The following is a 17,777-nucleotide window of genomic DNA, read 5'->3' as shown; positions in this document are numbered from 1 at the left end:
AAAGTCTGGAGTTAAGAGCATTTTACTAATTTTAACTTAACTAGTTTTGGCAAACGTACCATAACTGTGTAACATGTTAACATTTGGAAAACTGAGTGAAGGGTATATTGGAACTTGGTACTATTTGCAACTTTTATGGTTTTTTATTTTAAAATAAAAATTTTATTTAAAATAAACAACAATGCAAAAAAAACCAATAAGGAGATAGCTTCACTGATGAATTTGACCAAACATTCAAGGAACAAAAGATACTAACCCTACATAAACTCTTCAAGAAAGTAGAAGAGGAGGAAACTTTTTGCAACTTAATTTATTACACTAGTATTTCTCTGATACCAAAACCGGAGAAAGACATCACAAGAAAACTACAGAACAATGTCCCTCATGCAGATGCAAAAATTCTTAATAAAATATAGTAAAAAGAATAAAAGTAATATATAAAAAGGATACTACATCGTGACCAAGTATGGCTTATCCTGGGAATGCATGGCTGGTTTAACACTCTACCATGGAAGTAATTCATCATACTTTTTTTAATGTTTACTTACTTTTGAAACAGAGAGAGACCAAGCATGAGCAGGGGAAGGGCAGAGAAAGAAAGAGAGAGACACAGAATCCGAAGCAGGCTGAGCTGTCAGCACGGAGCCGGACGTGGGCCTTGAACCCACGAACCGTGAGATCATGACCTGAGCGGAAGTTGGACACGTAACCGACTGAGCCATCCGAGCACCCCAGTAATTCACCATATGAACAGAATGAATGAGAAAACCATATAATTCAGTACACGTGTGCACACACACACACACACACAAAAGCATTTGACAAAATTCAGTGCCAAATCATGATAATATTTTAGCCAACTAGAAATAAAAAGGAACTTCTTCAATATTGTGAGAATCATCTTTGAAAAAGCTATAGCTAAGAATGTGCTTAATAGGGAAATACCCTAAAATTGAAAACAAGGCAAGGAAGGGTATCTGCTGTCACTGCTTTTATTCAACACTGCACTAACGATCATAGCCAGTTCAGTAAGGCCGGTAAAAGAAGGCGCAGAGATGAAAAATTAAGAAGTAAACCTATGTTTATTAGCAGAAAACATGAGATCTATGTAAAAAAACACTCTTTAAAACTACAAAAAAAGCACTATAATAATTGAAGTTAGTAAGGTTGCAAGATACAAGGTCAATAAAAATCAATTACATTCTTATATACTAGCAGCCAAAAATTGACAATTGAAATTAAAAATAATCCAATAAAGATAGGACCCCAAATCATGAAATACTAATGAATAAAGTTAACGAAATGTTATAAGACCTATATCCTGAAACTATAAAACATCACTGAAATTAAGTAAAGCCTAAAGAAATAGAGAAATACACCAGATTGATGAATCAGAACACTCAGTAATTTTAAGATGTCAGTTTTCCCCCAAATGACATAAAGATTCAATGCAGTCCCAACCAAAGTTCAAATGGACTCTAAAATTAATGCAAATGAAAGGAACTAATATAACCTAAGTTCAAGACTTACTAGAAAGCTAAAGTAATCAAGATACTGTGGTGCTGGCATAAGGACAGCCATACAGATCAGTGAAATGACTACACATCGTTCAGAAATAGGCTCACAGATCCATGCTCAATCTTTTCAACATATGGTTCTGGAGTAAATGGATACCCTTATGGAGAAAAGGTGAATCCTGACACTTATCCTGCTCCATACAAAACAAATAACTAAAAAGATCTGGACCGAAAAGCCGAGGCTAAGATTCAAAACCATCTTTTCTTTTTCTTTCTCTTTCTTTCTTTCTTTTTCTTTCTTTCTTTCTTTTTCTTTCTTCTTTCTTTCTTTCTCTTTCTTTTTCTTTCTTTCTTTCTTTCTTTTCTTTCTTCTTTCTTTTCTCTTTCTTTCTTTCTTTCTTTCTTTCCTTCCTTTCTTTTCCTTCCTTCCTTTCTTTTCCTTTCCTTTCTTTTCTTTTTTTCTTTCTTTCTTTCTTTCTTTCTCTTTCTTCCTTTCATCCTTCCTTCTTTTTTCTTTTTCCTTTTTTATGTCAAAAACTTCTAAATGAATGCACAGGAGAGATTATCTGTGACCCTGGGTTAGGCAAAGATGGACTAGATAGGACACAAAAAGTACATGAGCCATAAGAGGAAATGATTGATAAATTGAGCTTCATAAAATTTTAATAACTTCTGAAGTTCAGTAGATAATATTAAGAAAAAAAAGGAAAGAGAAGGAAAGAAAGAAAGAAAGAAAGAAAGAAAGAAAGAAAGAAAGAAAGAAAGAAAAAGAAAAAGAAAAGAAAAAAGGGAGAAAGAAAACAAAAAGGCAGGCTATAGACTAGAAAAATTATTTGCTGTATTTGTATCTGACAATGGATTTGCATTCAGGATACATAGAGAACTCTTACATCTCAATAAGAAGACAAACGATCCAATAAAAAAAAATAAAAGGACAAAATATTTCAACATACTTCATGGAAGATAAGCTATGAAAGGCCAGTAAGCCCATGAAAAGATTCTCAATATTGTTAGTGATCAGAGAAATGCCAATTAATGTCACAATTAGATACCATACACCCCACTAGAACTGCTCCTAAAAAGACTGACAAGAAGTGTTGGTAATAATGTGGAGCGACTGGAGCTCTCATACATTACTGTTGGGAATGTACAGTTGGAAAACAGTTTGGCAATTTCTTATCAACTTAAACCTACTCTTCCCATACCACTCAGACATCTCACTCCTAAGTATTTTTCCAGAAGAACAGAAAACACGTCCACACAAAAATTCTGCACATCATTGTTCATGGCAGCAAGCCCCAAACTGGAAGCTACCCAAATGTTCATCAACAGATGAACAGATAAACAAAATGTGACATATCCACCCAGGGACATACTACTCAGCAGTTAAAAAAAAGGGGGGGATAGATTACTGATAGGCTTAATAATATAGGTGGCTCTCAAAAATGTACTCTAAGTGGAAGAAGCCAAATGCAAGAGTATCTACTTTGTGATTCCATTTATATGAAGTTTCAGAAAAGGCAGACCTAATCTACACTGAAAGCCAGCATGTCAGTGGTTGCCCGGAGACCGAAGTGACCGAAATAGGGCAAAAGATAGCTTTATGTGGTGATGGAAATGTTATGTATTTTTATTGTGATTATACCAGTGTACAAATGTAACAAAATCTCATCAAGGTGTACACTTTAAATGGATGGATTTTAACGTCTGCGAGGTTGATTTTTTCAAAGTTGGCATATTCAACACAATATCAAAGGAGAACAAAGTGGGACTCACTATACTTGAGACTCACAGTAATCAAAAGAGAAAAGAGTGTGGTATTCGTGAAAGAACAGACAAACTGAATGGAATAGAGAGCCCAGAAAGAGACCCACATAAATCTGGTCATCTGATCTTTGATAGAGGAACAAAGGCCATACAATGGAGCAAAGAAAGTCTTCAAAAATGATGCTGGAACTGGACATCCACAGGCAAAAAAAATGAAACCTAGGCACAGACCTTATAGCTTTCATAAAGTAACTCAAAATAGATCACAGACCTAAAGGTAAAACACAGAACTATAAAACTCCTAGTAGATAACATAGGAAATAATCCTAGATGATCTTGACTGTGGCTATGACTTTTTAGCTATAATACCAAGGAAACATGAACGTGATCATGGGTAGGCTGGGCTTCATTAAAATTGAAAACTTCTTCTCTGCAAAAGTCAATGTCAAGAGAATGAGAAGACAGGCCACAGACTGGGAACATATATCTGCAAAAGGCACATCATATAAAGCATTATCATCCAAAATATATAATGAACTCTTAAAATAACAATAAGAAAACAATATAATAAAATGGTCCAATGACCTTAATAGACACCTCACAATAAGATGTACAGATGTAAGGTAATCCTATAAAAAGACACTTCATATCACACGTCATCGGGGAAATGCAAAGTAAAACAATGAGCTGTCACTACACTGAAAATCCAAGACATTGACACCATCAAATGCTGATGAGGATGTGGAGCAACAGGAACTCTCGTTCACTGCTGATGGGAATGCAACATGGTACAGCCACCTTCGAAGACAGTTTCACAGTTTCTTACAGACTAAACTACTCTTACCATATGATCTTGCAATCACACTCCTTGCTGTTTACCCAAAGGAGTTATATCCACACAAAAACATGCATGTGGATATTAGTAGCAGCTGTGTTCATAATTGCCAAACGTAGAAGCAACCAAGATGTTCTTCAGGGGGTGAATGAGTAAGTAAATTGTGGTACATTCAGAAGTGGGGTATTATTCAGTGCTAAAAATAAATGAGCTAATAAGCCATGAACAGACATGGAGGAAATTTAAATGCATGATTAATGTATGATTGCGACTGGATGACATCTGGAAAAGGCAAAACTCTGGAGACAGTAAAAAGATCTGTGGATGCCAGGGGCAAGATGAGAGGATGAATAGGCAGGACACAGAGTATTTTGGGGGCAGTGAAAATACTTGATGATTCCATAATTAGGGATACATGTCATTATACCTTTGTCCAAACCCACAGGATGTACAAGAGTGAACCCTAATGAGAACCATGGGCTTTGGGTGATAATAATGTGCTAATGTAGGTTTGAGTGTAACAAATGTACTACCCTGATGGGGATGTTGGTAACGGGAGGCTGTGTGTGTGTGTGTGTGTGTGTGTGTGTGTGTGTGTGTGTGTGTGTTGGCGGGGGGCTATATGGGACTTCTGTGTGCTCTCCCCTCAATAGTGCTGTGAGCCTAAAAGTACTCTTAGGGGCCTCTGGCTGGCTCAGTCAGTACAGCTTGAGACTCTTGATGCCAGGGTCATAAGTTCACGCCCATATTGAGCATGGAGCCTACTTAAAAAAAATAAATAAATAAAGCGTAGTTTTTTTAATTGGCATGTTAAAGCCTGAAAAAAAAAAAAAAACCTTCTCATTGTCTTTCCCTCTGTTTGTAATCTGTTCTCACCCCTGTATGATAATCAATTTCATTAGTTTCTTGATTATTCCTTCCTGTTTCTTTTTACAACAGTGTGTGTGTGGATACATATTGTGCCCAGTAGTTCACAAATTAAAGGAAGCATGCTATGAATACTCTTTTACACCCTGCTTTTTTCAATTAATATATCTTAATAATTATGCTTTGACAATATTTAGAAATCTCCCTTATTTTTTTTTCCATAGTGGCGTTCTGTTTGTCTCTATGAGTATACCATAGTTTATTCAACCAACCTCTAATGTACGGGCATTCGTGTTGCTTTCATGTTTTTGCTATCATAAAGTTGCAATGGATAAGTTTGTTTTAAGTGTTTTCATTTTATTGAAATTGTGCCTTTTGGCTAACTTTCTAGAGATAAAATTGCTAGGTCCAAGGATAAATGTATGTATGCTTTTGTAAGAAATTGCCAAGTTCATCCCCATGTTGGGTTGTACCACTTAGCATTCTCACCAGCAGTGGAGAGAGAATGCCTGTTTCCCCCACACAATTCTAACAGGACAGTTATCAGACTTCTGAAGCTTTGTTACCCTGATAGCTGGGAAATGGTATTCCAATATCGTTGTAACTTGGATTCTTTTTTCTGTTTTAAGTTTATTTAATTTTAGAGAGAGGGAGAGAGAGCATGAGCAGGAGAGGGGCAGAGAGAGAGAATCCCAAGTAGGCTCTGCACTGTCAGCACAGAGCCCGAAGAGGGTCTTGAACCCAGGGACCATGAGGTCATGATTTGAGCCAAATCTAAGAGTCGGACACTTAACTGACTGAGCCACCCAGGCGCCCCTTCATTCTTTTTTCTAGAAGTAAATCAGTGTGTGTTAAGAGTCATTTAGGTTTTTTTGGTTGCAAACTGTCCTTTTACATGTTTTGCCCATTTTCAGATATGTTTTTCGTGTTCTCATTTTAAGAGGTCTTTACAGATTAGAAATATTCATCTTTTATCTGTGATTACAGCATGTTTGTTTTTTAAATGTACTTAGTATTTCTGCCATTCAAAAATGCATATGTAGCTAATTTTATCAATCTTTTCTCTTAGCACATTTGATTTGGGGTCATAGTTAGGAAGCCTTTCCTCACACCTAGATTATGAGATTTCACTCTTGGTTTCTTCTAGTACTTGGGTGGTTTCCTTTTTAAAATTTACCGCTCGGATGCATTTGGAATCTTGTCTTGTGTGTTGTGTGTCAGAGGGTATCCATTTTATCTTTTCCCAAATGCCTAACCAGTCATCCCAACATTTATGAAATTATATTTATAATTTATAATATGATAACATATTTATTATTTATATTATATAATTATAGATTATATTATGCATTATGTATTACATCAATATTTATAAGAAGTTAATATAATTTATAATATAGGTTATTTGAAATTATATTTATGAAAGTATCTTTTCCCAGTAATACAAGATGCCACCTTTATTATACACTAATAGCCATATTTACTGTGTTGCCCTTATTGTTTTAGTAAGCTTTATATTTTTAGATCTGAGATGCGAATTAACTAGTTTTTATAATCTGCATCTCCAGATTAAGAACGCCATTTGTCTCTTTCTCGCACTTTTGCATGCTCACCCTCTACCTCCCAAAACAGCGGCACCTTGGTTCCAGTTTGGTTTTGCCTCAGTTTAGTTTAACATCATGGTTCTGCTAATTCGGGATTCTTTCTTAGCAACTGCAGAAGACCTTTCTCAGCATTACTTATAAATTACACTGGTCTTCGTGCCCGCCACTGTTTCCTGAAGCCAATTTGTTTGTCTGTTGTACCTGTTTTTCTTTTTCTAGACCTACAGGGTAACCTTAGGTACATTTTGGGGAAAACTTTCATGAGTGGTACATTTTCTAAACCCTTGATGTGGTATCAGCATTTCCACGTGCCAACGAAGAGTTTTAGGCGGCTGTGTGTGTCATACGAAGAGAGTGCCTTCACTGCCCTCAAATACTTTGTTTTTAGGGAACTTGTTTCACTTCTTTGTAGGTAATTTGTTCTCTTTGGCTTTGTTTTCTTTCTGGCGGCCTTCAAGGCTTTTTCTTCATGTTTGAAGTTCATTAGCTTGTCAGTAACCAGCTAGATCCTGCACTTCTCATTTACCCTGCTTTGCATTCGGGTAGTCCTGTCTTTCTGAGAACTGAAATCGGTTTTTCAGTGCAAGGAAATTGCCATGTAATTGTAGGTTTCTTGCTACTTTTTTCTCTTTCTTTGCTTTCTTAACTCCCGCTTGCTAGATCTTCTTTGTCCTTCATTCTCTTTTTTCTGCTACTGTTTAGCTTCATGCCTTTCAGCACTGCCCTCTGGAACGATCACTTGACTCAGTTTCCCTGTTGACTTATTCATAGTGTTCATCCCCATCAAGATTTACTTTCTGCCATGTATTAAAATTGAGATTCTCTGGCAATTATACTTTTATTCTAATGAGTAACTTATTATAGCAGCCTGTTTTTTTGTTGTTGTTTTTTTTTTTTTTTTGGAGACAAAGTATGTCATCTCAAAACTCCAATAATCTGCAATATTTATGTAGGACTTTCACCTTCATTTATCACTGTTACTAGAGTGTTGGTTTTCTGTGGTTAGTTTCGTGCTTCTCTTTCACGGTGTTACTTTTCACCACATATTCAGTGATTCTTGTTTATTTAAATGTTAAGTGGCATTGAAATTCTAGATTGGTCATTACTGGTTACTGAGGTGTATTTTCTCAGGACAAATGATAATCCCTACTCTTCCTGTTTTCTTGGTCTTTTTCTTTCACATAGATGCAGTTACAGATTCTTCTGTTTTCAAGGGTTTCTGATCAGTCTGATTCCATTTGATTTCCATTTTCTATAAATTTCTCACTGGCCCAGTTTATTGATTGTGCCCTTCTCCAAACCCAGTGCTATCATGGATTTATTCTGATTTTAAAACTTAATGTTTCATTTCAGAAGAGAATGGGAAAGAGAAGTAAAAATCCAGTTCAGATTTTTTTCAGTTTATGAAAGAAAAATTTTTCTCCCCCTGCAAAGAAGTCATGGCTATTAGACATAAAAGACACTCTGAGGGTGCCCCCCAGCTTAGCATGAGCAGGACCTCACCCAGGGTCATTGTCTAGATGAGGTTCTAGCGACTCAGTGTCTGGACCTCAAGTTTGCACATTCAGTATCACCCCCCTTGTCATAATAGTGTATAAACCTTGATGCCAGTGTATTTATCTAAAACACAGGGGTGCCTGGGTGGCTCAGTCAGTTAAGCGTCTGACTCTTGGGTTTGGCTCAGGTCACGATCTCACAGTTTCTTGGGTTCAAGTCCAGCATCGGGCTCTGTGCTGGCAGTGGAGCCTGCTTGGGATTCTCTGTCTCCCTCTCTCTCTGCCCCTCCCCTACTTGTCTAGTTTTTGTCTTTCTCAAAATAAATAAATAAACTTAAAAAAAATAAAACAATAAATAAAACACAGTGACCTACCTCTTCACTGATTTCACCTGTAAAACAACTGCGTGAAATTTATACACAGAACTGCTTCTTATAAGAATTTAAACACATTTTGCATTTAATTTTATATGCAGGCATAAAGTCATAAAAAATTTTTTAAATTAATATATTTTTTTTAATTATTTTTTTTAACGTTTATTTATTTTTGAGACAGAGAGAGACAGAGCATGAACGGGGGAGGGTCAGAGAGAGGGAGACACAGAATCTGAAACAGGCTCCAGGCTCTGAGCTGTCAGCACAGAGCCCGACGCGGGGCTCGAACTCACAGACCACGAGATCATGACCTGAGCCGAAGTCGGCCGCCCAACCGACTGAGCCACCCAGGCGCCCCTAAATTAATATTTTTAATTTTAGAATCACCAAATTAAAGACAGACTGTCCAAGATATTGCTTGAGAAATAGACATGTCACAAAACTAGAACATTCTGCGTGGCCTGGCCTGTTGGGGCAGGTGATCGTCAGAATCAGAAGCAAGATTATAATCACAAGGTGGTTGGGTAAACTGAGATTCAGAGCAGGAACAGCGAGCTGAATAACTTCGGAGGTTACTACCTGAAGGAGCTGGAGAGTCACTAGGGTGATACCTTGTCTCCAGGAAAGGCTCGTACCCACTGAGAGCACCGCAGTCTCCCCGTCGGTTAACTGGAGTTCTCCCAGCCAGAGGACACGACTCAGCTCTGCTGTCCGCCTGGCTCCTGTTTTCCATTGTATCCTGGCAGCTGCCTTCTGCAGTTACCACATCTTTACAAAAGTGGCACAGCCAGTTCTGGGATCTCGAACTTATGGAGGTCACTCCACCTCTTACCCCCTGAGGATCCCACTAGGTGGCCAGGGCTGCGTCTCCTGTTTTGGGGTTACAGGTGTCCTGAGGTGATAGGGGTCCGTTACCCAGAGACGGGTACAGATGGTGCTGAGAAAGACCTTATAGTGTGGATGTCACTCCAGCGAGCCGGCAATGAGTGGGTGGAGTGCTGGGTGTCAGCAGTCAATCCTTTTAGGTTCAAGTTACCAGGAGGGTCTCACTAGAGTTGAAGCCACTCAGCTCCCCTGCCTCACCTTTTGAGATAATACTGGTGCCACCAACTCAGCTCTCCATTGACTTTATTTGCAGAAAACTGGCTGCACAGAACTTATAAATAAGGTTCTTTATGAGAATGAAAACATGATTTACCATTCAGTTATTTATATAATGTGCAAAAGGCTGAAATAAACACTTAAATCTGGAATATTTAAGATATAATATTAGGTAAACACAGCAAGCCTTCCTTTGAGATTTCCTTTGGAGAATTTGGGTTTTTTTTTTTTTAATAAATTTGTGTTGTGTTTTTTTAATGTTTATTTATTTTTAATTTTTTTTAATATTTATTCATCTTTGAGAGACAGAGCATGAGTGGGGGAGGAGCAGAGAGAGAGGGAGACACAGAACCTGAAGCAAGCCCCAGGCTCTGAGCTGTCAGCACAGAGCCTGATGCAGGACTCGAACTCACTGACTGCGAGATCGTGACCTGAGCCGAAGTTGGACGCTTAACTGACTGAGCCACCCAGGAGCCCCTGTTTATTTATTTATTTTGAGAGAGAGAGAGCGAGAGCGAGAGAGAGAGAGAGACAGCACACACTTGCAATTGGGGGGTGGGGGGGAGTGCAGAGAGAGAGGTCAGAGAGAGAATCCCAAGCAAGCTCTGAGCTCTTAGTGCAGAGCCCAACGTGGGGCTTGATCCCATCAACCAGGAGATCACGACCGGAGCTGAAATCAAGAGTAGGGCCCTTAACTGACAGAGCCACCCAGGCGCCCTTGCTTTGGAGAGTTTGTCTTCCAAGAATGAGTAGACCAGAATCAACGTTCCCCTGTCTTCCTTCTGACCAGCCTCCATACCCAGGGAGGTCAGATATGCCCACCTTGTTCTCCCAGCTGCCCTGTGAGAGACAAAAGTGGTCATATTAGGAAAGCTGCTGCCTGCTGTATGCTGGGTGCTGTCCCTGGGGCTTTCTGTGGCTGCTCCTTGAATGGAGAACACTTGTGTGTCTTTGCAGCTGTGAGGATGACCTCTCCGAGGACAGAGACGAGCTCCTGCACGGGATTTCAGAGCTGGACATCAGCAACTCAGACTGCTTCCCATCCCAGCTGCTGGTGCACGGGGCTCTGGCCTTTCCCCTGGGGTTAGACTCCTACCATGGCTGTGTCATAGCGGCTGCCCGCTACGGCCGGGGCCGGGTGGTCGTGACCGGCCACAAGGTATTATTCACCGTTGGCAAACTGGGCCCCTTTCTGCTCAATGCCGTGCGCTGGCTGGACGGGGGCCGCAGAGGCAAGATCGTGGTGCAGACAGAACTGAGGACACTGAGCGGCCTGCTCGCAGTGGGGGGCATAGACACCAGCATCGAGCCCCATCTGACCAGCGACGCGAGTGTCTATTGCTTTGAACCCGTGAGCGATGTGGGGGTCAAAGAGCTGCAGGAGTTCGTAGCAGAGGGCGGGGGACTGTTCGTTGGAGCCCAAGCCTGGTGGTGGGCCTTCAAGAACCCTGGAGTGTCCCCTTTGGCTCGGTTCCCAGGAAACCTCCTCCTCAACCCCTTTGGCATCAGCATCACAAGCCAGAGCCTCAATCCGGGGCCCTTCCGTACTCCTAAAGCAGGGATCAGGACCTATCACTTCCGCTCCACTCTGGCCGAGTTCCAGGTCATAATGGGCCGGAAGAGAGGGAATGTGGAAAAGGGCTGGCTGGCAAAGCTGGGGCCGGACGGGGCTGCTTTCCTCCAGATCCCTGCAGAGGAGATCCCTGCCTATATGTCTGTGCACCGGCTCCTGAGGAAACTGCTGAGTCGCTATCGGCTCCCGGTAGCAACGCGAGAGAACCCCGTTATCAATGATTGCTGCAGGGGTGCTATGCTCTCCCTGGCCACTGGTCTGGCCCACTCGGGAAGCGACCTCTCTCTGTTAGTGCCAGAAATCGAAGACATGTACAGCAGCCCCTATCTGCGCCCCTCGGAATCTCCTATCACCGTTGACGTCAACTGCAACAATCCAGGTAAGGAATGGGGGCAGGGAGAAGGAGAACTCAGCATGGGGGGCCGTGGGGACGGGGCCTGATGGCCTCAGAAGGCCATCGCCACCCTTGGCCGTGCACTTTCCAGGAGATGGGGGTTGGGGATTTAGGTGACATTTAAGCACCTGAATCAGGGCGGCATGAAGGGAGGGAGGCGGGCGGAGCTCCAGAATGGGCTGTGGATGTGCTGGACGGAGATGGCGTCACGGAGGAGGGATAAAGTCTGCCCTTCTGTGCGTCGGCAGGCACCAGATACTGCTGGATGAGCACCGGGCTCTACATTCCTGGAAGGCAGATCATAGAGGTCTCGCTGCCTGAAGCTGCTGCCTCTGCTGATCTGAAGGTAAGGCCGGGCCCCATCTCCCATGTGATGCAGAAGCCAGAGGTCCTTGCTGTCCTGGTTGCCAGTTAAAAACCCTACTGGCCTTGTGAGGCAAGGACTTACCCCATTTTAAGGGTAAGACAACTGAGGAGGCAGGTGGATTGAAAATATTGATCTAGTACACCTGGAACTAATGTGACACTGTGTGTCAACTATACTTGGGTCGATCAGTAGATCTGATGCATTGTGGAGCCCAGGACTCAAAGCTCACCAATTGCTAGCTCTCAAGTTCTGTGCCTTTCATTCATGTCCTGCAGTGGGGAATAAGAAGGGCAGCAAACAGGAGTGCCTGGCTGGCTCACTCGGTACGCAAGCGACTCTCAATCTCAGAGTCGTGAGTTCAAGCCCCACGTTGGGCACAGAGCCTACTTAAAAATAATAATAATAATAATTTAAAAAATAAAATGCTTCCATTAAAGTAAAATAAAATAAGGCACCACATGGAGGCATCCCGGCATACAGCAATGTTCAGTCAACCGCAGTTCCCTTTCCATGCCCATCTAACCTCCCACTGGAGCCCAAGGTCTTTCTACCTCTTCCCTGTGACACCGAAGACTGTTCCTGCTTCCCTGTTCCACCTTCAGCTCTGCCGCTGTCATCACACACACATATCACAAATTAAGTAGCCATCCTGCTCAGCCCCCTTGAGAGTTGTGACAGGTAGGGTCTGTTCTGTGCCTGTACCTCTCCTGGAACTCTCTAGCATCAGCCTGGGAGAACCATCCCAGGACTCTGTGAAGTACAGGGACTGCTCCACTGGCCCAGGAGGGGGGCCCCGGAGAACAGGAGGAACTGAATCTATCCTCCAGGCCATCAGCCGGTCACCCTGCCCTTCACCGGGCCTCCTCTCTAGTCAACAAAACGCAGAAGTCCGCAAGGTCCCCTCTGCCCCATTACCAATGCCAGAATGGCCACAGTGAAATAGGCAACCCAGTATCCTGTGGGTCTCAGAGACACCCAGGGGCCCGGGAGTCGGCCCCCCTCAGCATTAGCGTGTGGGTTCCACCTGGTGCCCCTCACTTCAGCGTCCCTGGGAGGACATTACACGCGGTTCAGTCCACGCGGCCCTGAGGAATGATGGAATTGCATGGGTTTGGCACACATGGTTCACGAATGGTGGAAAAACTGGGCTTGCGTGGGATCATGGCCCAGTGATCCTGACTGTCCCCACCTCCTGGGAGCCTTCCCTTTCCACCTGCACACTCCCCGAAGTGACTCTGGGCGGGGGGGATCTTCTGCTCCAGATACAGATTGGCTGCCACACGGATGACCTGACCAGAGCCAGCAAGCTGTTCCGAGGCCCGCTCGTGATCAACCGGTGCTGCCTGGACAAGCCCACGAAGTCCATCACCTGCCTCTGGGGCGGCCTCCTCTACATCATCGTGCCTCAGAGCAGCAAACTGGGCTCCGTGCCCATCACTGTGAAGGGGGCTGTGCATGCCCCATACTACAAGCTAGGTGAGCGAAAGCCGTGGGGTGCACGCCTGCGGGAATGGGTCGTCTGGGGCTGTTCGGTGTAGGAAGAGAGACATGTGGGTTGGTAGAGGGAAGGAGAGAAGGACCAAACCACATTCATGGGGAGGGACTTCACAGAAGGAGAGAGAGGGGATGTGGTTGTTCATGACCTTGCTGTTCTCCGCCTGGGCTCAGGTTGTATCTTTTCACGTTAAGGGATTTGGGAAAGTGAGTTTCAAGCCCCACGGCCTCTCTTCCCAGGGGAGACCTCGCAGGAGGAGTGGAAGAGGCGTATCCAGGAGAATCCAGGTCCCTGGGGAGAGCTGGCTACGGACAACATCATCCTGACCGTGCCAACCGCCAATCTCCGTACCCTGGAGAACCCTGAGCCATTGCTTCGCCTCTGGGATGAGGTGATGCAGGCTGTGGCGCGGCTGGGGGCCGAGCCCTTCCCTTTGCGTCTGCCCCAGAGGATCGTCGCCGATGTGCAGATCTCAGTTGGTGGGTGCCCCGGGCGAACCAGCCCTCTGTGCGCGCTCCCCTCGGGGCCTCTCCTTTTTTTTTTCCAACAGCCATCCAGTGGGCGGCCACCTGGTTAAAAATGTTTTTCTAGCAAGCCATATAAGATGTAAGTCTTGCCATATAGATGAAAAGGGGGAAAATGGATCTAAGAAAAATAGATGCAGCCATATCCCCCAACAAAAAATGGGAAACTACCTAAATGTCCAAAAGTATGGAACGGTTAAGTGATATATGGTGTGTACATTCAACAGTCATTGAGGAAGATATTTAAAGTGATCTTTTGATGGCAGAAAGAAATATAATGGGATTATGTGACACAAAAGCAGGCTACAGAACTATATGAGCAGCACATTAAAATATGTAACAGTTGACAGGCGCTTGGGTGGCTCAGTTGGTTAAGCGTCAGACTTCAGCTCAGGTCATGATCTCACAGTTCGTGAGTTTGAGCCCCCATGAGGCTTTTCACTCTCAGCCCGGAGCCCACTTGGGATATTCTCTCTCTCCCTCTCTCTCTCTCTCTCTCTTTCTCTCTCTCCCCCACTCCCACTCTCTCTCTTCCTCTCTCAAAAATAAACATAAAGTAAAACATAAAAGTATGTAACAGTTGAAGTCAGCATGTCAAGAGAGGTCTTCAACAGCAGGAACCATTCAGAGAATAGTGCCAGGCTTTCACAGCAGCCCCAGCAGGGGATGTCAAGGAGAAAGTAAAAGTGGCAGAGGGTCTGGACCTAGGTCACAGTTGTTGGGAGAAGGAACTTAACAACTTTGAGAAGACACTGAATGAAGAGATCTGTGCCAGGGGGTTAAGAAGCCTAGAAAAACCAGGGGGGGTGTGGACATTAAAGAACGATGGCAATTTCTCTGGACCCCAGTTTTCTTGCCCTCCGGAGATGATCCCTATAAAGTAGTGTCAATGTGGGCAACTCCACATCTAAATATTGAGAAGGGGAAACCACTGTCAGGAGTTTTTCAGTTTTGAGAGAAGGGTATAATGAGACAGGTTCACATGGACAGGACACTCTCACAAAAATAGAAATTGAAGAGGAACACGAAGGGCTGTCTGTAACGTGCATCAGTCCTGCAGCCACACCCTGTCGGGTGGGAGTGGGGTGGGGGCACCCATCCACCATGAGAGGAGGGGGGAAGCCCAGGTGGGTCTTGTGTGGATCGTCCTTCTGAGCATTACGGTTTCTGGGAGTCCTGGTACAGATGCGTGGGGAGCATCCTAACCCTTCTTCCTCCCTCCTGCGGCCCAGGCTGGATGCATGCAGGGTACCCCATCATGTGCCATCTGGAGTCTGTGCAGGAGCTCATCAATGAGAAGCTCATCAGAACCAAGGGGCTGTGGGGCCCCGTCCACGAGCTCGGCCGTAACCAGCAACGACAGGAGTGGGAGTTCCCCCCGCACACCACGGAGGCCACCTGCAACCTGTGGTGTGTTTATGTGCACGAGACGGTCCTGGGCATCCCTCGAGGCCGCGCCAATATTGCTCTGTGGCCTCCGGTTCGGGAGAAGAGGGTCCGAATCTACCTGGGCAAGGGTCCCAATGTGAAAAACTGGAATGCGTGGACCGCCCTGGAAACATATCTCCAGGTACTGGGCAGCAATGGAGGGGGTTGGGAACCTCCCACTCAGGGGACCGGCAGCGCAACCTTGTCAGGTGACGTCCTAGTGACCCAGGAGACCTGACGGAGCCCAAGTGTGACAGTGCTATTTGATGAAGCCTCCCAGTGGACATGACTGCCTCAGCCCCACCCTCACACCATGATTCTGAGGAGGTTCAGTAGAGTGGATAGAAAGCACCACGAAAGCTTAAACTTGGTAGAGGCGAAAAGAGTACTTAAGTACAGTTATCATCTCTGGCTTTAAACCCAGACGTACCTGAGACTGAAGCCAAGCCGTGCCACAGAATAGCCCTCTAAAACCAAACACCCCCCCGCCCTGCCCTCCACGCACAAGATATGGGATGGGACCTGTTGTTTCCTTACAGGAGGCGGATCTTCTCCCTGCCTCAGTTTCTCCCTCTTAGGCAGTCCCAGATTCCTCACTGGCCTAGACATGAGGTTGCCCCTGCCTTTGAACTACTGTTCAACACGCCAGTTCCCTCCCCGCAGTTGCTGGGGCAGCTCCCAGCTCACCGGGCAGCGTCTCACCACCTGGGATTCTGGAACTTGGCCTCCAGCCAGGCACACTCTATTCTGGTTCTTGCTCTGTTCGAATCCGCTGCCCTGAGAACAACAGTGAGAGTGCCTGCAGACCTTAACCTTGTCGTTGGGCCGCTTTCACCCCAGGGACAAAAGGTGCTCACGTGTGAAATCCAGCTGACGCTGTTCCAGAGAATGGCTAATGTCCGTCCCAACGGTAAAGCGCCATAACCCAGCCTCACGTGGGCTGTTGCCAGTGGCCTCAGGACAGCTGCCTTTTCCTAAAACTATGTCTTACGTAACTTAATTCTAGCCACCTAGACTGTACATAATCTTCTGTGTCTATAGGACTCACCTTCTTTTCCCTAAAGGCCATGTTCCTAGCCTTGCAGACTAACATAGGCCTGTGGCCGATGCAGGCTAACATCAGGGTAAGGGTGGAGGTTCCCCAACTATTGGGGTTTAACTTTGCAACTGTTGAAGATACAAGGATTTTTTTCCACGTCAGCCTGTTTTGAATCCTTGTGTGATATCCTGTGGACGCTTTCACGATCTAGTGAGCTACATGAATAACGATACTGGTGGTAAATACTGATAATAACCTTTACAGTTATTACCACAGCCATCATTTATTGAGTGTCTGCTCGGTGCTGAGCACCGTGCTAGCTCAGAGGCCCTTCCGAAGATAAGATCAAGGATGGCCCATGAGGCCAGCAGCCACAACGGGAGACAGGGTCAGTGACAGAGATGAAACTTGTGTTTCAGAGGTTAAATACATTAATTTACTGTAGTGTCTGCTGGGCCTTCTTTCTGTGGATTAAATGTCTCATCTTGCTGCTGCTTTCTCTTCCCAGCTACAGGAGGCCTTTGGGTGGGAGCCGTTCATCCGTCTCTTCACTGAGTACAGGAACCAGACCAACTTGCCCACAGACAATGTTGACAAAATGAATCTGTGGGTGAAGATGTTCTCCCACCAAGTGCAGAAGAATCTGGCTCCGTTCTTTGAGGCCTGGGCCTGGCCTATCCAGAAGGAAGTGGCTACCAGCCTGGCCTATCTGCCTGAATGGAAGGAAAATATTATGAAATTATACCTCCTCACACAGATGTAAGGAGTGCCCAGCGAGGTGGCAGGTAGAGAGGTTTGGGGAGGTAGGCAGAGATGGGGATTCAGTCCTCGACCTCTGTCTCTTAGGGTCCTAGCCTTGCCCTCTCAGCTCCCTGCCCCTGTACCTGACTGCCTGGCTCCATCCCTAGAAAGTGGGTTAAGAACACAGCAAAAAGGGGAATCCTAATTTCTCAGGAGCAAGGCCTTCTGTTTGTGAGTCTCGTTCCTCTGCTCTCAGCTGTCAGATTCCCTCCTGGCCCTATACTGGCCTGGTTCTGAGAGCTTTGACACCTGCCTTCATGCCAGCCCTTGGCTCACCATTGGGGGCCATGGCCCTTAGGGGGTGGTCCTCATTCTGACATCCTGAGCACTCTCTGGTCTTGTATGTTTTGACCAGCTGCTCCAAAAACCTGACCCTAGAATCTACTGCAGCACAAATTTACCAGGATAACCAGACAGTTCCTTGATATTCTGTGTCTTAGGTCGGTTTCCAAGAGCATGAGACGCAATCTAGTGTACCAGAAAGAGCCCATAGCTGGGGTTAGCTCTTGGGAAAGTCACTGTAGCTCTATGAGTGTGAGGTGAGGACAAAAATCCCTGCCTCACAGGGTGGTCGTGAAGACTCAGACCAATAGCT

At 44.7% G+C, this 17,777-nt stretch overlaps 1 protein-coding gene and 1 long non-coding RNA gene across 5 annotated transcripts in view; one reads left to right on the top strand and one right to left on the bottom strand.

Annotated features, from left to right (window-relative positions):
• Window positions 1-17,777, top strand: part of TCAF1 (TRPM8 channel associated factor 1) — a 40,714-nt gene that overhangs the window by 20,663 nt on the left and 2,274 nt on the right. For 3 of the 4 annotated variants that reach the window (XM_042974169.1, XM_042974165.1, XM_042974182.1), the window contains exons 3-8: window positions 10,519-11,513; window positions 11,777-11,874; window positions 13,158-13,371; window positions 13,630-13,869; window positions 15,147-15,484; window positions 16,890-17,140. In XM_042974169.1, coding sequence (XP_042830103.1) covers window positions 10,519-11,513; window positions 11,777-11,874; window positions 13,158-13,371; window positions 13,630-13,869; window positions 15,147-15,484; window positions 16,890-17,140 — 2,136 coding nt within the window. Of the gene's footprint in view, window positions 1-10,518; window positions 11,514-11,776; window positions 11,875-13,157; window positions 13,372-13,629; window positions 13,870-15,146; window positions 15,485-16,889; window positions 17,167-17,777 lie in introns of all 4 variants that reach the window. The other variant, XM_042974174.1, reaches the window with a different exon arrangement.
• LOC122235361 overlaps window positions 16,621-17,777 on the bottom strand; it is a 34,433-nt gene continuing 33,276 nt past the window's right edge. The window contains exon 2 of the long non-coding RNA XR_006213432.1: window positions 16,621-17,094. This is a non-coding gene — a long non-coding RNA (uncharacterized LOC122235361). The remainder of the gene's footprint in view (window positions 17,095-17,777) is intronic.

The sequence above is a fragment of the Panthera tigris genome, chromosome A2 (genome assembly GCF_018350195.1).
Source record: "Panthera tigris isolate Pti1 chromosome A2, P.tigris_Pti1_mat1.1, whole genome shotgun sequence".
In the NCBI taxonomy this organism is placed as follows: domain Eukaryota; kingdom Metazoa; phylum Chordata; class Mammalia; order Carnivora; family Felidae; genus Panthera; species Panthera tigris.
This window is presented reverse-complemented; position numbering and strand designations above follow the sequence as displayed.